This window comes from Gekko japonicus, unplaced genomic scaffold, assembly GCF_001447785.1.
Source record: "Gekko japonicus isolate JY-2015 unplaced genomic scaffold, Gekko_japonicus_V1.1 scaffold971, whole genome shotgun sequence".
Lineage (NCBI taxonomy): Eukaryota > Metazoa > Chordata > Lepidosauria > Squamata > Gekkonidae > Gekko > Gekko japonicus.
In genome coordinates this window covers 138,487-165,466 of record NW_015173151.1, presented here as the reverse complement: position 1 = coordinate 165,466, position 26,980 = coordinate 138,487, and the positions used below count along the sequence as shown (strand labels likewise).

Here is a 26,980-nt window from a genome sequence, read left to right as displayed (position 1 = left end):
CCCTGTTGGGTGAGATATCCTGGCAGTTGCCACAGCCTGGCCTGAACGCTATCGGGCGGAGCGGCCTGCCTGGTATGTTCACTCTTTCATCTGTCCTGAAGAGATAGATGACAATCCCCTCCCTTGCGCTCCCCCCTCCTGTTCGGACTGCAGCTCTATGGGGCGTGTGGCACAGGAGAAGAGGCGGAGCGTCACGCTTAGCCTGGTAATGCCTGGCAGACACCCCAGCTGCACTCCACACGGTCATACCAGACAGCAGCAGGAGCAAGAGGAAGAGACCGGGGCACCCCAGAGGTCCTTCAGCAGTGCAGCAGGAAGTGGGTAAGTGCCAGGTGCAGTCCGTGGTGCCAGCGAGAGCAGTGGAGGACCTAGCCCTGGTCACCTTCCTTACCTGAGCTACAGAGGGTAGAGTCCCGATATTCAAACAATTAAGTCGTTGCCTGTAAGTTTTCCCCAGCGCAGTCCGGCAGGTTGCAAAGGTATATCAGATATGGGGGTGGGGTAGGGGGGTGTCGAACGGCTGCACTGCTTCAGGAAACCATAATACCTATACAAAGCATTCGGCATGCAGCATTTGTTCTAAGCGGCGTCTCTGGTTTTTGTCTGGGGACTTGATATATGAGGATTACAGCGCAGCGGCCAAAGTGGGCAGGAGCAGGCAGGTGCAGAGGACCGATCAAAGATGATGGAATTCCAGCATGGTATTTTTTTTCACTCAGGTTAATCACCCAAGCTGCCATAGCTTTCACTCAGGTTAATCACCCAAGCTGCTGGCTTCCTCGGCGATGTTTACGAGGACAGAGTGTGCATGGTGTGACATGATGCCATCGAGCCACGCAGTTCGCTGCCGCGGATCACATAACTGGCTGTTAGTGGTGGGGTGAAGCGGAGAACACAGTGATGTCGTGTTGTGAATTGTGCTATATGACATGTCCACTGGAAAAGGGGTAAAGAAATACGGAGTGCCAGCAACTCCATTTTTCTTGGAACATCTAGTTGCACCCTAAGATCACTGGCAAACAATTACGAGTTATTTGGGCAAAACAATATAACCCAGAAGGTTTCCCCAGTCATAATCGCTGCTCACATTGAGCATTAATCTGTATTCTTTTTGGTGCCTGATACCCCAGTGAGAGCAGTATATAAACATAGGGTGTATCAAAATAAACATGCAAATAGGTATTCTTACGTTTCCCCCCTTGCCACTTCCTTCTCCTTCACATCTCAAATGATACGCATGCTTGCTTCCAAATTCAACGCAGATGTTCCTGTTCACCTTTTTTTAAAAATGCCCAGTTTTGTTCAGCAACAAACTCAAGTTTGTTTGTTTTTAACTTGAAAAACTCAGGCGGAGACATTTGTGATATCACAAATGACAACCGGACAGTGCTGTGCATAGCTGGCTTTTGCCGGAAACAAGGGAACAGGTTGCTCTTAGGTCAATGCCGATAGATAGGTATCATGAACTTATATAATGTGCTTAGAGACTGTAAATTTGACCAAAAAAGGGTGAGTCTCGTTCCATAGCGGCTCAGCCGCTTCTATTATGTAAGTCTGTACACATCCATATATGAACATATGATGCCGCCTAAGCAATTGGTCCATCTAGACCACTGGTATTTACTCTGCATCTGTCTATCACAAGATGCTCATGGAGGCATAAATAGTTCTCCCCTAAGCTGATTTTATCCTCTAGGAGAAAGTGCTTGGCCTGAGGTTACCCAGTGACTCTCATGGTTGAGTGATTTCAACCCAAGTCTCCCTGCATCTCCAACACACTGACTGCTGTACCATGCTAGTTCTTACTGACTGGTAGAAGCTCTCCAGAGACTACAAAGAGCCTCAAATTCATTGTTAGCCCTGTTACCTGCAAGGAGATATAACAAGGACTGTATTTAGGACCTTCTGCCTGCAAAGCATGTGTTCTGCAACTGAGTTAAAGCCCCCTCATTTTAGAAAACAAAGCCCGTCTAGGGCTACCTCTAGGAGAGTGTCCCTTTCCCTCCTTGAGTCCTTCTCCATAAGCAGAAAGTGGTGGCTTGCAACAGTGCAAAAAAGCAGGCAGATTACTATTGGCAGATAGGGACAAATTCATTATTTTCCAAATTGCAAAGGATGTTGCAAATGGCCTTCCCATTCATCACAGCAAAGAGAAACAGAAAGCTATGGAAGGCACTGAATCCATGATGCATGAAAACCCTCTTTAGTCCCTTCTTTTTAAAAAGCTTCCATTAGGTGTTTTCAAGGCTTTGCAAGGCCACCCAGAGCCTTAAGGACTAGAATCTTGCTTTTGAAAAGATGGGTGAGGTTTTCCAGCATGCTAAGCCTTTCACCCAATATAGTTTATTTCTGTGTTCATGTAGTGTAGTTCTGAGGTACACCTCACCTTTCATCCGTGTTTTGACAGCACCAAAATGTAGAACGGGTGTTCCCAAGTATTGTCTCACGATATGAAAATTCCATCCCATGAAGATCAGCCAAAATCCAAGCATGATCATTTATGAATTATATATGAAATATATATACATAGATACCCCTCTTATCCAAATGCATTGTTCGAAATAACATGCAACTTAATAGATGTGTCAGGTCCTTTATATATGGGTGATCCAAGCAACATACTCTTGCCACACAAACTTTTCCCTTTCTGCAGTATAATACCCAGAGGCTGGTGATGAATGTGATGAGCAGGGGGACCTTGAGGTTGGATTGAAGCAGACAGATCAAAATGGGGCAGTGGGCCTGCCCAGAGCTCTTCCCACTAGGGGAAGAGTCATTTTATGCCCAGGCTAGACAGGTCTGTAGTTCTAAGATATGGGTGTAAAGTACAGGATAAAGCAACCCTGAAGAAACTTTTGTTCTCTTGGATGGCTAAATTCCTGGGAACTTTAGGTATATTGTTGAGCTCCATGATGGGTATGGTGGAACCATTGTCGTAGATGCTGAAGCCCATGGAAAAAGCAAAACATAGTTCTGTCCAAACATAGTTCTGTGCCACTTCACCCATTCCATCTCCCCATTTTATTCCCACCTTAGTTTTTGAAATGTTTGGGAGAAAGCCATGTATATGAATGTTATAAATAAATAAATAAATATCAAAATTAGCTTGTGAATCTAGACGATTTCAAGCAGTCACCTCCCTGACATGGACTAGAATACCAAATGTGAGAAGGATAAAGGATTTGGCTGACCTGCTGCCATTAAAAGCACTTAACTACTTACATATTGGCTATGTGATAGGTTTACCACTAGGGATGGGCACAAACTGGGAAAATTTAGGTTCGTTACGGTTCATGGTTTGTAGTGGCTTCATGAGCCTTCCTGCTTAATTAACCCATTTGTTTCATGTGTTTTGTGATGCAATAATGGCTTTTTGTAAACCATGCCACGCACAAGTGACATCCAAGTGGTGACTTCACTCGTATGTGGCTTGCAAGCTGTGCTGTATACAAGCCCATGCCCCATTGCTCTGACATGAATTAATTGGTGCCAGCATGTCTGCCGCACAAACCGCTGACATGAACCTCATGAACCTCAGTGAAAAACAGGACAGTTCAGGGGCAGTTCACGGGAGACACAATCTCACAAGCTGAGGTTCGTGAACCAGGTGATTTTGTGATGAAATTAGGTTCGTGACAAGGTTTGTGCCTATCCCTAGTTACCAAGCAAGCTCTTTTCCCTACCCTCTATTACCCACTCTCAGTGATCTCAGCAGTGGGAGAAAAAAGGGTAGGGGAAACAGTGTTGCATGATGCAATAATGTCACCTTTGGTTGAAGAGCAGAAAGTGATGTCACCATATTGTGCAGCTCTCTAGAATTTTCCCTGATCTCAATGGTTTTTCCATAGACATTGGGGGGAAATTTTTAGATCATCACAGCACAGCATGGTGATGTCACCGCTGAGAGTGACATCATCATGCATGCGATGCTCCCTCTCGCCTGACTCCACCCTCTACAAACTCCCATGGGTTGCCTGTGCAGGGCTGGCAACAGTGTATGTGAACTAACATTCCATAATAAAAGGGAAACTACAGGGAGAGTTTCCTCGACAGACCCTCCCATCAGAGAGTGCTGTGTCTTGTTTGCTATGGCCTTGTATAACCCAGGGCTTGTTCTCTGTCCAGGAGGCACTCTTCTTGCTGCGGAGGGGCATTCTTGCAGTGAAAGAGCTGTCGCTAGTGAGGATGACGTCTCTTCCCCCTCCTTGCCTTTCGCTCCCAGCCACTGTGCAGCCTTGCCTGCCCTTTGCCCCTCCAGTGTCAACAGGCGAGTGACCTCTGCAGGTATCTGTTTTTCTACAGTGACCTTAGAAGGCCTGGTCTGTCCAGTAAAGGGATGGCCAATATTCCAAGAACTTTTTAGTATAGGGAACAATAATTTTTTTTGCCAGTTTTGAAAAAGCACCATCTCCCTTCAAGTGAGAATCAATCTATGTCTGAAACGGAAGACCTCATCCCTCCCCACATTTTAAAGAAATTAAAATGCAGTGGGGAGGGAGCCTGGGATGGGAGCAGTGGTGTGGGGAGAGAGGGGGCTTAACCAGGGCAGGAATGCACAGGAACGGAGTTCCGGCTGGCTTCAGAGTTGGCCACGACCTGTACAGCCAAAACCTCTGTGTGAGTGGCTAAAGAGGGAAGGCCTGGATAGCGCCCCCCCACCAGCGACTCTGAGGTGGGAGGCCTGGAAGGATCAGGGAGGCATTTAAATGTGACTTCCCTGACCTGTCCAACGGCTGGCTAGCCTGGGCTCCCTGCAGCTGCGGGGTGCCTGGGCAAGCCAAGGGAACGCATGGGGGTGTGGCCTAATATGCTAATGACTGTCTGCTGTTGGGTGTGGCCTATTATGCTCATTAGTTCCTGCTGGGCTTTTTCTACAAAAAAAGCCCTGGGCTTAACCATTTTCCCCCCCCCCCCCCCAATCTCTCCCAAGCTGTTTTACTCTTATGTAGGATCGCCAACTCTGGGTTGGGAAAGTCCAGGAGACTTGGGAAAGGGCTTTTATTTCTCCTAGATTTTATGGCATACGATCGTGTCCACCCTCCAAAGAAGCCATTTGCTCCAGAGAAATTGATCTCTGTAGTCTGGCGATCAGTTGTAATTCTGGGAGATCTCCAGGACCTCCTTGAGGTTGGTGACTTTACGTGGAGGAAATGTTAAGGATTCCCCTTTCACATGGATTAAAAAAACACAATGGGACAAAGAAAGAAGTACCTCATCCCCCGGCCTGTCCACATTCTATTGCTATGATAAAAAAAAATTTAGCACCTCATGCAGGGGTCGTTTCGTAGAAAAAGAGCTAGGGGAACTAATTAGCATAACCCATTAGCATATGCCACACCCCCTGACATCACCGGAAGTGTGTCATAAGGCCACACACCCCGCCCCCAATGGTCCCGGCTGCCGCCGCCGGCCTTGCAGCTCCACTGCTGAGCCCCATGAGGGGCCCGGCAGTGGACCTGCAAAGCCGGCGGGAGTGCAAGGAAGCCCCGCGAAGGCTTACCTTCCCTCTTCTCCTGCCTCCTCCTGGCTGAATGAGGGCCGGAAGCGGGGCAGCCGGAAGCAGGGGGCAGGGCTTCATCATGTGCCCCGCCCCCCGTACCTCACCTGGGGGAACTCCGATCCCCTGCGATCCCCCCGAAATGACCTCTGACCTCATGGATACATTAAAAATAATAGTAAAGGACAGTGAATGCGTTGTGGAGTATCCTGCATCAAGTATCCTGACCCAAGTCTCACTACCAAAGTGCCTCAAAGGAAAAAGAGACGATCCTACATTTGATTCCTGGGTGCCTGGCTACATCAGTACCCCCCTAGCTCTAGCCTGCAAGCAAGAGCACATTGCATCTGCCTTACTGTCATCTCAAAACTCATGCCTTTTCTCTAGCAAATCTTTCCTTGGGAGTGGGCACAGAGGCTTGAAGAGTGTGAGTCAGCCTCTGCAAGGAAAATGATACTTTAGCAATGTGCAAGTCCTCTTGTTCCTTAATGGGAACATATTAGTTCCAGAGGACACAGGAAACCCGCTGTTGTGGACACAATCCCTACAGAGGTTTGCTAGTTATCCACTGAGGGTGGGAAACCTCCCACCCCAGCTCCCATTGCCTGCCACAGCTCTGGCAGCTGGTGGGAGAAAAATAAAGTAAAATTAAAAAATTCTCCACCAGTGTGACAGCATTCCATCTGGAAATGACATCACACTGCTCTAGGAATGCCCAAAACCTCTATGGTAAAATCATAGAGTTTCTGGTGATTCCTAGAGTGGTGTGACAGCATTTCCGGATATTCCCGGAAGTGACAATGATTTTGAGCCAATGGTACTCCCCTATATCCACGCTTGCCTGCCCCAACTCCAGCCAGTTGCCAGACACTGGCTGGCAATCCTGCATTTAGAAAGTGATGAGCCCTAAATTCAGATAGTTGCCATTCAATGTGGGAGAATAGAGTCCTCTGCTGGTTCTGTTTGTCTCACAGGAATGTTGGTACACAAGAAAACACACTGTCTTGGTCAGAGGCATGTGCTATAATCCCACCTGATTATTCAGCATAGGGCTCTTGTATGTTCTAAACCAGGAATTAAAGAGAGTCACAAAAATGGTGGCAGAAGAGGAAGGTCCTTAGAGCAGGCTATTTGGGCTTACCTTTACAGGTCTAAACAGGTGCACTCAAAATCCTACTCAGGTCTACTCAGTGGGTCTTAATCCCAGGAAATATTTTTAGGATTGCCCTGTGACTGTGTTTAGTTGGCAGCAAGATCTCTTATTCAAGCAACAACATCCATATTTTGTCCAGTGAAAGCAAGTAGAGGAAACTCAACAGTGATACACAGAAGGTTCCTTTTGCTTAGCCAGTGGAAAAATAGACTCCTCTGCCCCGTGCCTGATGCAAACACATTGGACACGAGCAGCACAGGCTACAGAGGTTTGCCCAGTTGCCTTGGCATTCACCTCCCTTTCCTACTCATTCCCTTTGCCCTGCTTTGCGTGCAAGGATTGTCCTCAGATTGGGTTCCTTGCAGATGCATACGATCGATCATAGCAAGTGGTATGCAACGGCAGCCCAGTATAGGAAGGGCAAACATTTCTGGCTTTGCTTGTAACAGGAGAGTATTCTAAGAAGCCTTGGGTAGGGTCTCTGGTGCCCTTTAGTAATGGCTGCAGCATCAGTGGAAAAAGGGAGATCTTTCCTTTCAGGCTGAAGTTTGACAAGCAGCATAATGACAGTAATCCGTGCTGATAAGACTGTCAGCTTTAAAAAAAAAAATACTTCTGCATTTTCAAGATTTCTAAGAAAAAATTAAAGGAGGAAGACTTTGCACACATAAGCTTGAATCCCAGGATCATGTTCCAGGTACTCTGCCAGGCGGCACGTTTCCTCTTCCACTAGCACAGGGATGTCAAACATAAGGCCCCGAGGGCTGGAACCGGGGGCTTTTATGAGTTTCCCCAGTGAATCACTGCTAGGAATCAATTGCTTTTGTTTGTATTTTGAGTAAAAAATAATATTGTTCATTGGGTTTGCCTGTGTCCTTTATAAAGTTTATATCTCCAGTACCTGGCGTTACATTGTATGGCACACATGGCCCAACAAAATGACATTTATGTCTGATCTGGCCCTCGTAACAAATGAGTTTGACACCTCTGCACTAGCACATCCGTTAGCACAGAGGCTCATGGACAGCCACTGATCTTGTGCAAATGTAAATGCTACTGGAAGCCCCCTCCACAGCTGAAGGTATCTAGCACATGCCTAGAGTTTCCAGGTCTCCTGAACTTCTGCTGTTGCTCAATAGGGCAGCATGGGGAAAACGGGGTGAAAATTACTGTTGCTTCAATGGTGTCACATCCCTTCTGGAGCAAACCCAGAAGTGACATCATTGCGACAAAGCGGCATGGTGGATCCTAGAGCATCACTTTAATACAGTGACATCACTTCCGTGTTTGCCCTGGAAGTGGCGTTGCACTGACAGTGTGATACTGCTCCCCTCCCCCCATTTTCTGTTGGGGCCAGCCACCAGCTGCAAACCTACACTGAACTAAATAAATAATAAATAAATATAAATAAACCTGTTCCTAGGATCCAAGCTGATGACTGCATTGTCCCATTTTTACAAGGGGAAACAGTGGGTGTGAAGTTCCTCCCCCTCTCTGGAGAAAATGGGGGGGGGAATGAAAAGAAGGAAAGTTAAATGGATGTGGGAATATTTTAGTTTAGTGATAAAAGACAGAATGTCCTTGAGCATGTACAAAATGCCTTTAAAAAACCAGTCGAATCCAACTCTAGGGTTGCGGTGCTCATCTCCGTTTCAAAGCCAAAGAGCCAGCGCTGTCCGAAGACGTTTCCGTGGTCATGTGGCCGGCATGACTAAACACCAAGGTGCACGGAACGCTGTTACCTTCCCTCCGAAGCGGTACCTATTTATCTACTTGCAATTTCTTGCACCCGGGTCTCGAACTGCTGAACTACTGACCTTCCACAGCCTGCAGTTCAGTGTCTTAACCACTTGAGCCACCGCAGCTCCAAAAATGCCTCTAGCTCACCAGTAAATAACTGAAATGAACCTCTGAACCTCTGAGTTTAAGGGTCAAGAATCCCAGGAATGACTTCTACCCAGGCTTGAGCCATAACGCCTTTTTGTTTTGTTTTTTAAAACACTTTGATAATTATTTCCCTTTCCACACTTGCATCTGTTACTCAAAGGGTCTTTCCCTGGGAGCTGCTGGCATGTGAAAGGAAAAGGCAAGGCTGGGGGGGGGGGGGGGGGATGACCTAGCTGGTTCATGCCCTTTCCCCTCTGCCTCCAGAAGCTTGGAAATGGATCTCTGGCTGCATTAGGAGCGTGTCAGTCCCATTTAGGCCCAAATCCCCATGACTTTTCCCAGCGTGTAAGAGAGGACGCTTGGCAAGGAATCAGAGAGCAGGCACTCAAGCGGCTGCTAAGTGAGCGGGGCTGCAGACGACTGTGTCCATCTTCAGTGGGGCACCAGAAATGTCATATAACATGGTGTGGAGCCAGTCTGCAGTGATACCACCTGCTGGACTTGGGCAAAAGAGTGTCTCAAAAGGGACCATGATCAAAACAGTTTCCCACTCTGCCTTTGCAGGTCCAACGAGCTTCTGTAACCAGCACAACAAACTATTATCTGTGGAATTAGTTGGGCATGCTTTAGAGGGCATAAGTTGTTCTGGTTTTACTGCACGTGTGTGATGTGGAGAACAGGGCAGGATTCAGGGTACGGAAGGTTGTGGCAGAGATAACAGATGTCTCTGGCTTGGATCCTATGAACCAGTCCCATGTGAGCGGGATAACTTCTGCCGTGGAGTGCTTTTCCTTTCGTGCTAGCACTTCTGTTTGTGCACGGGCGCATTGAAAACTATTGATGCACATTATAACTACTATATTACAACACATTATAATTACTAATTACTATTCTGGCATGTATGATATTAAACCTGTTAAGGTGCCTAAAAGAACGATATTCTGTATGTAAAGCACTGAACAGTTATGAGTACAGGCTTCTTGTTTGTTTTGTGTTAATATGTTTTGTAAGCTGTGATGTTTGTTTCTTTGTAGAAATCTAATAAAAACCTAATACACACACACACACACACACACACATATATATACCTATTGATCTCATGCTAGTGGAAATGCTAGTACAAGAGGAAGCATGCTCCAAAGCAGAGGCTATCTAGCAAGGACGGAACTCATTCATAGGATCCAAGCCAACATCACTATAGGGCAGGGGTGGCCAAACTGTGGCTCGGGAGCCACATGTGGTTCTTTCACACATACTGTGTGGCTCCCAGCAGGGCAGCTGGGGAAGCGAAGGGAGGGCGTACTTCCCCCCCTCCCTCCCATCTATTTGCTTTCTTTGTTTCTCTCTCTCTTTCTTTCCACCTCTTTCGTTCTTTCTTTCCACCTCTCTCTTTTTCTCTCTCTCTTAGACAAATATCATTAGCACACAAATAAATATCATTGGACAAATAAATATCATTATCAATATTTGTTTTTACCCCTTTTGTTTTTATTTTTGGCAGTTTCATTTAATGTTAATTAAAAAGCAACTTTGCATATTTTTATATGTGTGTGTAATATTTGTTCATTTTTGCGGCTCTCATACATCTGACATTTATTCTACGTGGCTCTTACGCTGAGCACGTTTGGCCACCTCTGCTATAGGGCATCCAATCTTTGCAGTCTGCCCAGTCTAGGGGGTTCGGCCTGGTTGTCTACTGATGGGAACAGCTGAAGGGCCATGCCATCTGCATTCCATATGCTGCTGGCATGCAAGATTTATAGAGTGAAAGTTATCTGTTTTCTCCAGGGATAGCTGGGGTTGTCTCTGAGCATGTGGAAAGTTTTTTTCATTGCTCGTAGCTGTGGTTATGATTCAGTTAAGAGGCAGGCAAAGCCAACTAGAGGAAAACTTAAGGCTGAAGCTTTGAGAGCAAGCAGCTGGCTGCGGAGCAGTTCATGGAGACCAGACTGTGTACAAATGCTTCATAGCTGAAAATGACGTCAGCCACCTCTGTATGCCTCCTATGTGATCATGTATATTTCCCATATGCTTCATGTGCATAACAGCACACAGGGGACACATGAACGAGAGAGCAGAACTACTGTACCACTTTTTACCTCCTTGGCTTTGTAGTGTCCAGATCTGGCAGCTGGCCAGGAAGATGAGATTGTGGCACGGCTATTAAAACTCTGACTGTAGGCAATTCTAGGATTACTTCCTGCAAGCCCGGCCAGTGTAAACGAATGACTGTGCTGAGCAAGGGGCACCTATGAAGCTACCAAACTGACATCATGCAACCCAATCCACATTGACCATTTCACTGCAAAAGCTGAAATGGAACTGATCCAGTGCAGTGGCTGGTCTGGATGCATTGTGTCCGTGGGACAAGTAATCACACAACTGCTTGACTGTGAGGACAGCTCAGTCCATATCCCTTTCAGCCCACGCTGCTCGCCACATTTGCTTCAGTGCTGTGAATTAATCTTGATTAAAAAGAATTTCTACCTTTCCTCTTGGAAAGACACCGAGGAGATTGCTTACAAAAAGCAGTCTGAAACTGGGACTGACCAATTTGCAAGCCACTGAGATAAGCAAAGCTCATATTTGGGGAACTGACTGCAGAGCGACGTCGGGTTTCTGCCCTGCGCCAAGCCCATCCAGACCATTTAGCTTGTGACACTGCAAAAAGCGGAGTGGTATTTATGTCTACGCTAAGTAAGTTACAGTTTTGGATAGGGTTGGGAAATTCCCGGAGGGGGGTGGCGCCTGGAAAAAGGGTGGGTTTGGGGGAGGGCAGGGATCGCAGTGCAATGTGATGCCATATGGCCCAACTTCCAAAGCAGCCATTTTCTCCAGGGGAACTGATCTGTGTAACCTGGACACTGGTTGTAATCCTGAGAGGTCCCCAGCCGCCACCTGGAGACTGGCAACCCCAGTTTAGGACATCAGCCTAGAAGGGGCCTCTGAATAAATAAATAAATAATAGAAAATAGAAATAATGCCGAATTGCCTTTGTTTTTTGTATTGCCACGGGGCCTCGTAAACTTGACATAGTTTAGGGCTTTAGCATGTCTTAATCTGGCTTTGGCAGAGAGGGTGCTGGGAACGCTGTGCTCCTCTGTTTCAAGGTCATTGAGAGGTTTCCTGGGTATTTGGACACCCTGGGGAGCTGCGGGGAGGCGAAGGAGGGCTCAGGCAAGGTTTCAGCCCAGGGGCCTCCGCAGCTATAGGATGGCTCTATTTATTGCTTCGGCCCAAGGGAGACCACATAGTGAGGAGGATGCGTCATCGCCATGTGTTTAGGGGAAGAGGGGGGGCGCAAGGCACTCCTTCCCCCTCTCTCTGCAAATGTGACCCAATTGTGGTGGGAAGTGGGATCTGTCTGTTTTGGGAAAAACCCGCTCCCAAATTTATCTCTGGCTGCCTGGTGCAGGGAATGCAGGAGAATTTTTTTTTCATTTCTGTATCTGCAAAAGTCGCATGAAAGGTTTAGGACAGGAGTAGCAGGGTACAGGAAAAGCCAGAACCACACTGCAACGCGCTTGTGCAAGAAAGGAGGACGCAAGAAAGGTTGTGAGACTGTGAGTGAGCATGCACGGCTGAGGTCCTGTTTAGCACTGTGAGGTGGCTGCGTGAGCGCATTTGTGGATAAGTGTTTAAGGGCCCCTCTCAGAACTCTGGGCGTCTTACAGTTTTGCAATCTTCTTTTTTTCTGCCTGGCATGCCAAATGGTAGCAGAATGAACGAGAGACTATGTTCAAATGTGTATCTATCATTTTGCACACTGTGCATGCGTCTTTGCATTGTGCAGAGCATCTGTGCATGAAAGAGCAGAATATGTGTGCCTCTGTGGCTGTTTTGCGTGTCTTGCATATTGTCCATCTCTGCGCAGTCAGCCCGTGCCATTTTCTTGCAAGCATGGCTTACCGGAACCTCGAGATCACTCCCATTATTGAAAAAGCTGGATTTGAACCCAGTAGCACCTTAGGTAAAAGGTAAGGGTTCCCTTGCTCGAAAGCCAGTCGAGTCCGACTCTAGGGTTGTGGTGCTCATCTCCGTTTCAAAGCTGAAGAGCCAGCGCTGTCCAAAGACGTTTCCGTGGTCATGTGGCCGGCATGAGTAAACACCAAGGCGCACAGAACGCTGTTACCTTCCCACCGAAGTGGTACCTATTTATCTACTTGCAGTTCCTTGCCTTCGAACGGCTAGGTTGGCAGGAGCTGGAACTAGAGACGGAAGCTCATTCCATCATGCGGCAACCCGGGTCTCAAACTGCTGAACTACTGACCTTCCACAGCCTGCAGTTCACCGTCTTAACCACTTGAGCCACCGCATCTCCAGCACTTTAGAGACCAGCTAAATTTTTGGAGGTATGAACACTGGAGCTTTGACTATAGAAAGCTGATACCCCAAAAAAGCTTGTCGGTGCCTAAGGTGCTACTGGACTTGAATATGCTGCAGAAAGGCCTGCCAACCTCCAGGTGGCACCTGGAGATCTCCCGCTATTATAATTGATTGCCAGATGACCAAGACTAGTTCCCCTGGAGAAAATGGCTGCTGTCTCTTCGGCATTATACCCCGCTGAGGTCCCTCCCCTCCCCAAACCCCGGCCTCCCCATGCGACACCCCCAAATTCTCCAGATATTTCCCAACCCAGAGTTGGCAACCTTAGCTGCAGACCAAACTGGCTGCCCATTGGAACTTATAGAAAAAGTGTTGTAAAAGCCTTCGCTAGAAGCTTTTCAAAACTGTGACTTAACACAGTTGACGCATCCGTTTGGGGTTAGAGTCCCCAGCATTCTAACCTTTTTCTTGCTATTTATCTGGTGGGTTCAGGGAAACCCCCGCCCTCTCGTTGCCTGCCCACACTCTAACAAGTGGCAATGGGGAGGGGAATGCAAGGTCTGGAGCTGGGTTTGACCCGGTTTGGAGTGAATCCTAGAGCATCCCACAATGCAGTGACATGGCATCCTGTTACATGGCCAGAAATGACATCACAGGACACCATCCTGGTGAGTCTCTCCTCCCCCCCCCCCAAGTCTCCCAGGGCACTGGGAAATTCCTAGAGCATCACTATGTGGAGGCAGTTTTTTCTCCTTTTCCTCAGTTCCTTGGGAGCAGGAAAATTGACTGGGGGCAGGTAAATTCCTACCCCAAGTTGGTAAATGGAGGGCCTAACAATATAGCAATGTGGCTGAAACTCAGTACATCCAGGTCTGCCTGAATGGGAGACCTGTTTACACTCCCATCATCATGAAAGAAGGGCAGGCTGTAAACTGAATCAATAAATTTTAAAAAATAATGGGCCAAACAGACCCCAAGATGCCAATACCTCCTAAGAATAGGGTGCCAGCTAGCATGCTCCCAGTCATGTTGGTGCAGCAGCACCTTTTCATAGCTCTCCAGAGGAGTAATGAATTGTCCATGTTTCTTTCACGGTGTACTCTGTCCAGTGCCGGATTTATGCATAAGCTAAATAAGCTACAGCTTAGGGCCTCGCAATCTGCTGGAGCCTTATTTGTCATTTTAAAACCCTTTAATTATGTAATTATTTCTGTGATTTTGTAAACACATCCTTTATTATTTTTTAAATAAAAATTAAAAGACAATATATTTTCAAATATTAAAAAGGCGTATATATTTTAAATTTTTCTGAGACCAGCTGATGTAATTTAAAACAGTAGGGGGCCTCTGGGTTTTGTATAGCTTAGGGCCTCAGCAAGTCTAAATCCGGCCTTGACTCTGTCGACATCAATATTGTGGGAACCTCCTGAAAGACAGAGATCTCTGAGTTCTGTGACTTCTATAGGTTTATTCAAGAAAAGTCTAGGGAACCTGGAGCACGGCGGAGGGTGCAGATGGCAGACATAGAAGAGTTTGGTATGGACGAAATTGGTTCCAGATCATTTATCTTCTGTTTCCCATCTTCATGGCAACTCTCCTTGATCTATAAAATATGAAGCATACATTGGGGGAAAGAGGGAGGCCAGCGCCAGACTACTTTTCCTGTGGGAGCAAAATTGCGTCTTATTTTGACATGGAGACGGATTCAAAGCAAGCCTAACAGGAAATATTTGAGAAAATCTATTGGAAAAGGGAGACGACACTGACAATATACTTAAACAAGGAAAAAGGACTGGCTGCCAGAAAACTTCTCAAATCAAACAGAGAGAATAAATAGGAATAAAAGCTCGATGGCTGGGAGAACACATTATAGATAGGTTTAAGGAACAAGTTTGCTAAAATGCTAGGGCAACGGAGGAACTGTTTAGACAGGAGATCAAAGCAACATGCATTCTCTTCACTCGTCTCCTCTCTTTCTCCAGTTTTCCAATGTGCTCTCAAAAATATAGACATCTGTGAAAGATAATTAAGCCATAGAATGCTATATAACGGCACTACTGTCTCATGGACAAAAGATGGGCTTACTTCATTACAAGGCCCACTAACTGTCACCCTGCAACTTCTTTTCCATACCAGGGCCCATCTCAACATGGTTGGGAATCTCTCAAGGCCCATGAATAGGCAGGTGGCCCAGCAATGATCAATATCACTTGACCCAACCTCCTCCAGATGGTAGCTGGAGATCTCCTGGGATTTGCAACCAATGTTCCCTCTAAGCTGTGGAGTCTTGTGAGCAAAAATTCTACTCTGCGAGCTACTGGCATTAAAGTTGTGAGCGAGCGATTTGGCTAGTGCATAAATTAGTTTGCTCTGGAGCCATCCTTCCTGAGCTAAGACAAAAATGTGTGAGCTGGAGTCTAAAAAACTGTGAGCTAGCTCACACTAACTCAGCTTAGAGGGAACACTGATTGCAACTGATCTCCAGGTGACAGAGATCAGTTCACCTGGAGAAAACGGCAGCTTTGGCTGGTGGGTTGTATGGTATTGTACCCCACTGAAGTCCCTCCCCTCCCCCAAATCGTCCCATCCTCAGGCTCCACCCCCCAAATCTCCAGGTATTTCCCAACCCAGAGCTGGGATTGGAACCCAAGCCATCCACTCTTGCATGGATTGGGAGATCATCAGAGGTACCAGAGTTGATCTAGGGGCCTAACGCCCAAATTTTCTTCTAGGAAGAGCCCTAGTACAGCAGACCTAATTTCATATTCCTTTAGGCCTGTTTGGTTCCTAGAGGGCTTAAAGAGTCATGCCCTACTCCCTTCTCCAGGAGTGTACTTGACGTGTATGTGTAGCACGTGACGTGTATGTGTGGCACGCTTACTGGGGAGGGGTCACTGGCAGGTATATTGACCAGGGCATCTAAAAACTGGAGTGGACCCTGACTAGGGCTTATATCTTCCAAATTAGCTTGGACTTGTCCCTCCTCCATTTACAGCTTGCCTGGAGAGAAGAATGATTTCCTCTTGTCCATATAATGGGTATAGCAGAGGCAGCCCCAATACAGTGTGCCCTCTAATCTGAGTTAGTGTGACCTAGCTCACAGTTTTTTAGCCTCCGGTTCACACATTTTTGTCTTAGCTCAGGAAGGAAGGCTCCAGAACAAACTAATTTATGCAGTAGCCAATTTGCTCACTCACAACTTTAATGCCAGTAGCTCACAAAGTAGAATTTTTGCTCACAAGACACCACAGCTTAGAGGGAGCATCGCATACAATATCTTTAAACAGGCAATTTTGAACTTTTGTTTCTGGGTTATTGTGACATTCTGGTGTGATTGACATTTTCTGCTAATTGCTGAGGGCTGTCCTTATCAACCAGTGATAATATTTAGCCACAATAGAGACTGAAATTTTAGACACAAATCCAGCAGAAAATCTGTGCTTCAACTTAGAGCTCTTGTACTAGCAAAAACACAAGAAAGAGACTGATATAGCCACTTGCGCTAGAAATCAGAGGTATTGTATCCTTGCTTTTGTTTCTGCTTGTGCAAGATATTGCACAACCAATTTCTGGGTACTGTAATATATGGAGAACAAAGTGCTAGGCTTTGCACAAGACTTTCCTCATGTGAAACTATGTTAAGGTCATTTATGTTTCTGCATGTGGATTGCTGGATCCAAACGACAGACTTTCCTTTTCACCTAGGCTTGTTGCTTGTTTTTGCTGGTTTTGTGTAATTTTCTTGGATTCTTGTTAGTTTGCTTGATGTTGTACGCTGTTTTATATGGGTTTTCTCTTTTGTTTAATAGCTGTACTGGCTAAGGTTCCCAGCCCTGTGCTGACATATGCCAAGAGATATGGGGGGCGATGCCTGGGAAGGGTGGGGTTTCAGGGGGATGTGACATCACTTCCAGGAGATGCTCTAGGAGTTTTCTCTATTCTTTATGGAAAATACCATACAGACTAGGGGAATTCCTAGACTGTCATCATTTACCATTCCCCTACCATTTTTTTCTTCCACTCCTCACTTTAGCAATGGTAGGGGATTGAAGGTGTGTGTGTATGGGGGGGGGGGGCTGACACTGCCAGTGTGCAAATGCAAGCCTTGTGCCAGCTTTACTTTTATTGCTGGCTAAAGCTGGATGTATGTGTGAGCTAAGTAAGCTGCAGTTAAGAGCCTCAGACGATGAGCAACCTCTAAATACCAGGTGTCTCACTAAATTATCGTGCCTCAGCATATCTGAATCCATCCCTTTAAGGATACTGATTTTTAAGAGGCTGGTTTTTTTAATGCTGTCTTGTTCTTGGATTGTTTTCTTGGCTGAGAGCTATCAATCTTTTAAATAAACAATGAAATAAGTAAATCTTAATTGAAAGATTGTGAGGTAGTCATATTACAAACTTGACAGATTCATTATTTAAACTTTTGAACTCGGCCAATACAATCCCGTGCAATGTTAGTCCTGAATAAGCCCACTGATTACTCAAACTAAAAGCTTCTTTATTACTGTACATAAGTGTAACTTATATGTGAATTTAAGATGGTCCCCTTTTTCTTGACAGCACATACCTGAAAAAGCCTTATCTTCCTATTTATTGCATTTGTCATCAGGGGAACTTACAGGGTTGCCAATCTCCAAGTGGCACCTAGAGATCTCCTGCTATTACAACTGGTCTCCAGATAACCAAGATAAGTTCCGCTGGTGAAAATAGCTGTTTTGGAGGGTGGAATCCATGGTATTATAGGTTGCTGAAGTCTCCCTCCCCAAGCCCCTCCCTCCCCAGACTCCACCGTCAAAATCCCCAGGTATCTCCCAGCCCAGAGCTGGCAACCGTAGGAAATTTTTTGTAACATCTAAACTCAGCTTTTCAGTCATGAACCTGCTCTCCTGTTGAAAAACGCTTTCCGTTCAAACCGTTGTAGCACTCATTTTGTTTGTTCTACTTGAATAAACAGCTGTCTTTGTGAAATAGGAGAACATATATTTGATTACTTTTTTTGCAGCCAAATTTCAAATCAAGACAATTTTGTTCAATCTGTCCCTCCCAAAGCTTTTTTAAGGGTATTATTATTATTATTATTATTATTATTATTATTAGTCTCTAGTTCCAGCTCCTGCCAACCTAGCAGTTCGAAAGCAAGAAATTTCAAGTAGATAAATAGGTACCACTTCAGTGGGAAGGTAATGGCGTTCCGTGCGCCTTGGTGTTTAGTCATGCCGGCCACATGACCACGGAAACGTCTTCGGACAGCGCTGGCTTTAAGGCTTTGAAACGGAGATGAGCACCCCAACCCTAGAGTCAGATTCGACTGGCTTTCGAGCAAGGGAACCTTTACCTTTACTTACTCACCACTACTGAGTACTGACCCTCTTTTTTCAGGGCTCTAACAAGTCCTGAGGGGAAAATTGGTGGAAATTGAGAAAACCTTATGTATGATTACTAGCACTTTTTTAAACAAACAAACAAACAAAAAGCACTGGTGCCACCTATAAATGAATTGGTTTGAATCTCCCTTCCTGCCCCATACCCAACACAATTCATTTGAGCCATGCTGGACATACATTTCAACTGTCCCTATTTCTGGTCTCTGTCCCTGGGAAAATCCTTCTTCCTATCATGTCCCTTGAGAAGTTTTTGGAGATGCCTTTTTGGAGATGTTCTTCATGTCAGCACATCTGCACTAGAGCACACACTCTTCCACCAGCACTGCACAGTTGCCCACCAAGATCACAAATGTCACTGAATGCATTACAGCTCTCCAAGTATAAGTACAAATAGATTCATTGTCAGATGAAACATTCTTAAACTTTCAAAGCTGGGAATTGTTGCCCCCTGCTTCAGAGGCCAGTGCAGGACAAGCTATCATACAAGAAATAAATCTGTACAACAGATCAAGAAGAGAGACCATAGGGCAGCATGGACTTTGCCTGCAGAAGGTTTCTGGATCAGTCTCTGGCATCGCCAGTGAAAAAAGGATCAGGAATAGGTAATGTGAAACAACCATACCTGAGATCCTGGAGTGTTAGCACCAATCAGAATAGGTAATACCAACCTTGATAAACCAAGGACCTGACTCAGTATAAGGTCCTTGTTACATGAGACATGCAATGTGAGTCTGGGGTTCCCCTGACCTAACTCACAGTACACATCTGATTCGGACTCACCTTAAAAATTGTGCAGGGCCCCTGAATTAGCTGTGGAGCACAGTGCAGCAGGAGGAGGGGCTTCAGCCTCTACCCCCAACATCCAGTGCTGTTTTAGGTAGCCCCCCCAAAAAAAAAGGCTGAGGGGTCCAGCTGTTTGACTTACTGCCAGTTCCACATGTCTGCCCTCCAACCCATATTACATGCCTCATGTAAGAAGGACAAAAGGAAGCTTCGTGCCTTTAAGATTTTTCGCCATAATATGGGGAGGTACCTTGTTTGACCACAGGGGTGTGCATACCCAAGACCAATCCTTCCTCTATGCCGTGGAGTCTTGTGACCAAAAATTCTACTTTGGGGGCTACTGGCATTAAATTTGTGAGCGAGCGATTTGGTTACTGCATAAATTAGTTTGCTCTGCAGCCATCCTCCATGAGCTAAGACAAAAATCTGAGCTGGAGGCTAAAAAACTGTGAGCCGGCTCACACTAACTCAGCTTAGAGGGAACACTGCCCAAGACCAGCCCTGTTTTCCGTTCTGAAATGTTGGAAGGTATGTTTTTGTATTTCTTCCAGTGTCTGGCAATGGATCTGACCTTGGGAATGGAGGCTCAGGCTCTTCTAGAAGACATGCTGGAGATCACTTCCCAGAATCTGGTACACATGGAAGTGACTGAGCACTACCAGGTCGTCAAGGAGCTCGGCAAGGGGAAATATGGGCAGGTGGTGCTTGTGACGCACAGGAAAAGGGGTAAGGATTGACCTCATTGTGTGCTCTGGTGATGCCACTCACCCATAGATCTTTTTACTCTACTTAGACATCTATGGGAAGAAATGCCTGAAAAGGTGGGTGAATTCCTAGTGTTGTGATTGTTTTTGGAGAAGAAGGATGTGACTTGCCAATTAGGTGGGATCGCCAGCTCAAATTTGCCTGTGGCAAACACATCAGGTATAATGGGGACCCTTTTGGGGGTGGTGGTGGTGAAAAGGCAGCATAGAGATGTTTTAAATAAATAAAATAGCCACTATGAGAAGTTAATATTTTTGGCATGTCATCACAAATCATACCACAATGTATCTTTTCTGGCGTACAAAGCAGCTTTTCTCTTTTCTGCGACAATATTCAGCTTATCTCTTGAACCACATTTTCCACAGGCTTCCGAATCCTTTTGCAAGTGAACGGCATTAGTTCATCCTGCTGTCTTTTCTTCTACTTCTCACTCCGTTCCCTGTTACTCAGCAGTGCTATCCTATGTGGTTTTCCCCCACAGAGGTCCCACAATTTTTGCTGGTCTCATGGGCCCCTCCTCTCTGCTTCAGTAGTGGAAGGATCCAACCCCCTGCACTTTTGTACAGTCCAGATCTCTGTGTCTGCCTTATAGACAGTCTCATTATGCAAGCATAGATATGTTTCTGGCTGCTCCTTGCTCAGTTCCAGTACCCCTCCATTCTGGTTTGTCAGAGCATAAATGCTTTTCTGGCAGCCTCTGTGAATTCTCCTTGCTCCAATCAGAATTGATCTTCAATGAACAAAGGAGAAACTCCAGCACATTTAAGTTATGTCATATGGGTAGGAAGCTCTATTATGAAGGAGACCATATTATGTGTCAGTGGCTCAGTACCAGAACAGAAGGTCGAAGGATCAGTCCCCAACATTCCCAGTTAATGGTCACATAGGAATCATAGAATCATAGAGTTGGAAGGGACCTCCAGGGTCATCTAGTCCAACACCCTGAACAATGCAGGAAATTCACAAGTACCTCCCCCCCACGCACACAAACACCCAGTGACCACTGTTTTATGCCCAGAAGATGACTAAAAACCTCCAGGATCCTGGCCTGGGGAAAAATTGCTTCCTGACCCCAAAGTGGCGATCAGCATTTCCCTGGGCATGTAAGAAAGGGCCATAAGAACTAAGCACTGATGGGACCCTTCCTGCCCCTCCCTCTCATGATCTTCCTAAGTTCACAGAATCAGCATTGCTGATGGATGGCCATCTAGCCTGTTTCAAAACCTCCAAAGAAGGAGAGCCCACCACCTCCCAAGGAAGCCTGTTCCACTGAGGAACCACTCTAACCGTCAGCAAGTTCTTCCTAATGTTTAGCTGAAAACTCTTCTGATTTAATTGATGTATAAAACCTCTGCCCAAAATCCTGCGCAGCTGCTGCCAATCTGAGTAGATAATCCTGACCTTGATGGACCAATGATGATTCAGTAGAATGCAGCATTGTGTATTCACTATTGTAGAAAAAATACTCATTTTCAGAGGCTTTAAAAATATTTATGAAGCTGTCTTAGGCTGCATGTGTACCAAATTTCAGCTGTCTGTCTGATGTGCAAGTACATGTATTGGCATGATGCAGTACTCATGTGTCTCTGTCCCACTCATCTGCCTTCCACAGGGACCCCCATGGCTCTCAAGCTTCTGCCTAAGGCCAGCACCAAGCTGCAGAACTTCTTGTACGAATATTGCGTGGCCCTCTCGCTCTCTGCCCACCCCGCCATCATTGGCATGTTTGGCATTGCCATAGAGTCCAGCCAGCACTATGGCTTTCTGTATGAGGCAGCCCTGCATAGAGATCTCATCTCCATTATCAAGCCAAAGGTAAGACACACAGAGGCTTGCTATGCCAACACTAAGACTGCAGTCCTTTGTTAATTTTAACATTGTTTTAACTGTTGTACATCACCCAGAGCCTTGTGTGTGCAGGGACTAGGCGATTCACAAATCCAAAGTAAATAACAACAACAACAACACTTTCCTGGGAGTAGTGCCCACTGAATAACATGGGGCTTGTTTCTGAGTAGACCTGCTTAGGACTGCTCCCAAAGGCTATATCCAACAAGGTTGGATACTGCACTATTGTTGCACTACGGTAATCATATACAGCTCAATTTTCTTGTCCTCAATAGGAAGACACAGCAGTGACTGACTATGATTGTGTCAAAGAAAGACACAAAAAGTAATTTCCAGAGCTGTTGAATTCTTTATTATATGATCGCAGGAGACAGCAAAAGCAGAATCTCAGGGGGAAGGTGTCCTCTTCCAATCACGGAAGGTGTCCTCTTCCAATCACATTTACAGTTTCCGTGATAAGCACGCACAATTAGACCTTAAACTTGGGATTTTCCAGTGAATCTGACTTCTTAGTATCTTTTCTCTGCAGGTGGATATGACTTGATCGAGACCAGTCAGTTCCAGTTTCCAGATCACTTATTTTTGTAGTCACAGAGGGCACATCCCACCTAGCCTACATGACTTCACCATTCTAATATCTTTCTATCCTGGTTCATTTTTACTTTTGCAATAGCACAACCATAGCACACCAGCTTCAATCATGTTTGGATGCAACCTAATTTTTCCATAGCTGCTAGTGAGGGAAAGAACTAGCATGTTCAGAATATGCCAGGTTCCTGGTTGGTTCCAGATTTCAACAATTCAAATCCCATTGCATTGTTTATTGGATGCCCCATTCTGCTGATTGTATTGATTTAGTCTGTGTAATCCACCTTGAGTCCCACTGAGAAAGGTGAACTATTAAAATAAATTAAACATCACCACTTTAAAGGGACTCCCTTCTCAAAACCACAATTTTCCCCAGATTAAAATTTTTAGAGGTGAAACTAAGTGCGGCAGTTGTGGGGAATCCATGTACATATATACTGTACTAGAAATAGTCTTGTGTGTGTGTGTTTGTGTACGTATCTGTAAAGTGGGCTTATGCTTTGCCCACCAGGTACTAGCACATGAGTCCTGCTCTATCCAAATTTATTATTTTATTTATATCCTGCCTTTCCATTTTCAAACACATCCCCAGGGCAGGTTATATAATACATTTATGAAAACATAAAAGCACAAGCTTTTATAACAAATCAGCCCTAAGCAGCCTCTGGTTTCCACCTATAATAAGGAAATCATCAACATAATTTTAAGAAATACCTCTTAAGCAGCATTAGAACAGTTATCAAAACTAAATCCACCATTTTCCAGCGTGAACAGAAGACTTATTACCCAAAGGCCCCCTTAAAGAGAGCAGTTATCACCACTCAGTAGGACATCAGTAGGGATCACTGGGTAGGGCTGCCAGCCTCCAGGTGGGGCCTGGAGATCTCCCAGTATAACAATCGATCTAAGTCCACACTACAGAGTTAAGTTCCCTTGAAGAAAATGGCTGCTTTGGATGTTGGACTCTGTAGCATTGTACCCTGTCGAGGTGCCTCCCTTCCAATGCTCCTTCTAAGCTTTGGAGCCTTGTGAGCCCAACTTCTACTTTGTGGGCTACTGGCATTAAAGTTGTGAGTGAGCAATTTGGCGAATGCATACATTATTTTGCTCCGGAGCCATCCCTCCTGAGCCAAGACAAAAATGTGTGAGCTAGAGGCTAAAAAACTGTGAGCTAGCTCACACTAACTCAGCTTAGAGGGGACACTGCCCCCAAACTTCACCCTCCCCAGGCTCCACTCCCAAAATCTCCAGGTATTTCCCAACCCAGAGCTGGCAACCCTATCAGGCCAGGTGGACCTCCACGGATGGGCAGCCCTACTACCCAGTGCTGCTATTGTACTCTGAGGGGGGCACATGTCTGTATGACATCTTCAGACATTGTGATCTCAGACAATTCAGCACTATCAAGTTCACAAACAGTACTTTGAATTGGTGCCAGAAACCATCTTGAAATGGTACCAGTGGAACAGGATAAGAGCAGAGGTCGTTTCGGGGGGGATCACGGGGGATCGCAGTTCCCCCAGGTGAGGTATGGGGGGCCTTCGCGGGGCTTCCTTGTACTCCCACCGGCCTTGCAGGTCCACCGCCGGGCCCCTCATGGGGCTCGGCAGTGGAACTGCAAGGCCGGCAGCCGGGACCGTTGGGGGCGGGGTGTGTGGCCTAATGACACACTTCCGGTGATGTCAGGGGGTGTGGCCTCATGACACACTTCTGGTGATGTCAGGGGGTGTGGCATATGCTAATGAGTTATGCTAATGAGTTCCCCTAGCTCTTTTTCTATGAAACGACCCCTGGATAAGAGTAAGAGAGACCCAGCAGTGTGCTGCTTTCAGCGATCTAGTAGCTGCTTCCTAGACCAGTTGCAGTAAATGTAATGCCTCCCTTCTCTGACTAGGCTGGTATCCCGGAGCCGGCAGCCAAACTCTGTGCCAAACAGCTGGTAAGCGCACTGGAATTCATCCATAGCCGAGGCCTTGTGTACCGAGACGTCAAGCCTGAGAACATCCTGCTTTTCGACCGCCATTGCCACTGCATCAAACTGACAGATTTTGGCCTGACACGACCCCAGGGCACCCTGCTGCGTCTCGTGGCTGGGGTAATCCCCTACACTGCACCCGAGCTGAGCCGTGGCACTGGTGACACCCCAGGCCTGCCCATTGATGCCAGCCTGGATGCTTGGGCGTTGGGAGTGCTGATCTTCTGCTTACTCACTGGTTACTTTCCTTGGGAGAAGACACTTCCTGAAGATTCCTTCTTTGAGGACTTTGTGATATGGCAAGAATCTGGTCTGGATGAAGACCTGCCCTTTCACTGGCGCCCACTCTCAAGTGATGCCATCTCTATGCTGCAGAAACTCCTGGCCTTGGAACCAACCAAACGCGGGCCCCTTCGCTGTGTACTCAGCTACCTTGACCGACCGTGGCGAGCAGAGGTGGTGGTGGCCAAAGGTCACTAGCAACAACATAATTGTACCGAAATGAATTTCATAGGTGCGGAAAAAAAGTTAAGTCATTTTTCCTATCTTGTATTTTCTTGTGAACAATCCAAATTTATATTTCAGTTACAGTGGACAGGAAGCACAGGTTGCCTGCTTAAAAACTCAGTGCACCTGTATTTCGTATCCTGACCATGTAATTTTGCAAAGGACAGAAATGATCACAAACTGTCCTTTTATTCAAAGTTGTTTTTTTTTTAAAAAAAATTAAAGTCTTAGCATCATCTTTTTAAAAAAACTTTAACCATTTTTATATACCCCAGGCTTCTGATCAGAAATGTTGTATTCAGATATTTAAAATACGCCTGTTTTTGAAATTCTACAGAATGTTGTTTCCGTTCCATGAGGCAGGACCACAGTCTGCAAGGCCTGCTCTAGTTGTCCCCTTTCTTTTTACCAGTTATAAAGCACACATTGCAAGATCACAGTGGTGGCATGGATGTCTGGACATATGCCCAGGTGATCATATTTTGGCCAACAAGATTCCACAAAGTGCTTCCAAATTTTTCATGAGTGCTTTTGTGTGTGTGTGTGTGTGTGTGTGTGTGTGTGTGTGTGTGTTGGGCGATAGTGAGATATTGAAAAAATGAGATAGTCCAGCAGAGTCAGAGTAAAATAATTCAGACCGAGAGTCCATGTGTGATTAAAATATAAAGCTTTTACTAAATTCTAGCATGGGAAGGGTAACTGGGATGAAAATAAAAACGGAGCTAAATCGGCTACATCCTTACTCTACAAAGACAAAACTAGAAGAGAGAGATTATGGCTGCTCTTCTTGTTCTTCAGAACACCAAACAAAGACGGGAAGAGAAGCCATAAAATGGTAATACACCTTGACACTTTAGTCCCAATCAAATTCCTAGATCAGGGAGAAAATTCCCGGGCTTTCTACATCTAAAGAACATTGGTTACATGAGAAACATGTGACTTCCTGTGAGTAACATAAACAAACATTTAACCCCAAATATACTGAGTGTTTTCAACTTGTAATACCCAACGTTTTGCCTTGGCCTGGATGGCCCAGGCTAGCTCCGTATTCTCAGATCTCAGAAGCTAAGCAAGGTTGGCTCTGGTTCCTACTTGGACGGGAGACCACCAAGGAAGTCCAGGATTGCTACGCATAAGCAGGCAGTGGCAAGTCATCTCTGTTCGTCTCTTGCCTTGAAAACCCCGTGAGGGGTTGCCATAAGTCAGCTGTGACTGACGACACTTCCACCATCACTTTTTTAAAGGCAAAAAAAAATCAAACTTCTGGACGTTCCATTGAGATTATTGGACTTTTAAAAATGGATGGCACAATCAATCAATAATTTATTACAGTCATGGACCAGTAGAATATCAGCCTTACCATGTACACTATATATTTCTTTTCGTTATCTGCATGATTTCCTACCATTTTTTTGTTGTTGTTCAGTCGCACAGTCGAGTCCGACTCTTCGCAACCCCATGGACAAGATCCCGCCAGGCCCTCCTGTCTTCCGCCGTCCTCTGACGTTTGCTCAGTTTCATGTTCGTTGCATCGATGAGCCTACCATTTGGCGACCTGTAAATTTTCCTCATTTTCAGGGGGGGGGGAAAGTGGAGGCAAAGGCTCTTCTTACTCCATCCTGTTTTCGTCCTTGAAAAAGCAGTCCTGGTGGATGCGTTTGGAAAAGAGAAAAAAAAACTCTTCCAAATTGACCACAAAATTAAACATAAGAAGTTGCTTTCCCTTCAACAGAGTGACTGTAGCTAGGACTGCAACACCTCAGGGGCCTGATATGACTTTTAGAACTTTAGCTTCCATGAAAAGAAGCAGTATCTCAATATTTTCTGGCTGGAAAGCTTTTGTTACTCACTTGGCCACGCCTGCTCTCGGTGACCATCAGGAACCACCCCATAGGTACTATGCAAAGCTTGGTTCTTCCCCCAACCTCTTTCCTTTTTTTCCTCTCCAAGCAAACCCCCAAGAGTGCAGTGGCATCCTAAGCAGAATTAGATCATTTTTGAGTGAATTGGTTTAGAATGGTATAAATCATTTTTAGGATGGCCTCTGACGTTTGCCTTAACTGTATTACATCAAAACTTAGTATGAAAATAGCAATAAGAAAGAAAGGTATAAAAAGCAGCTAAAGACCTGTCTTGAGAATCTGGACTTTCTCCTGTCCCAAGAGCTTTTCCAGTAAATACTGTAACATTTGCAGCTTGCGCCAAATCTAGTGGTCCGTCTCGATCAGTGCTCCACGTATTTCACACTGTAGTTAGTACCTCAT

The 26,980-nt window shown here is 45.8% G+C and overlaps 1 protein-coding gene across 1 annotated transcript; it reads left to right on the top strand.

Annotated features, from left to right (window-relative positions):
- Positions 1 to 25,224, top strand: LOC107119785 (serine/threonine-protein kinase SBK2-like). Its single transcript, XM_015422377.1, has 4 exons — positions 1 to 321; positions 19,585 to 19,759; positions 21,411 to 21,613; positions 24,129 to 25,224. The coding sequence occupies exons 2-4, from the start codon at positions 19,594 to 19,596 to the stop codon at positions 24,687 to 24,689; spliced, it is 930 nt and encodes a 309-aa protein (XP_015277863.1). The 5' UTR covers positions 1 to 321; positions 19,585 to 19,593; the 3' UTR covers positions 24,690 to 25,224.
- The last annotated feature ends 1,756 nt before the right edge of the window (positions 25,225 to 26,980 follow it).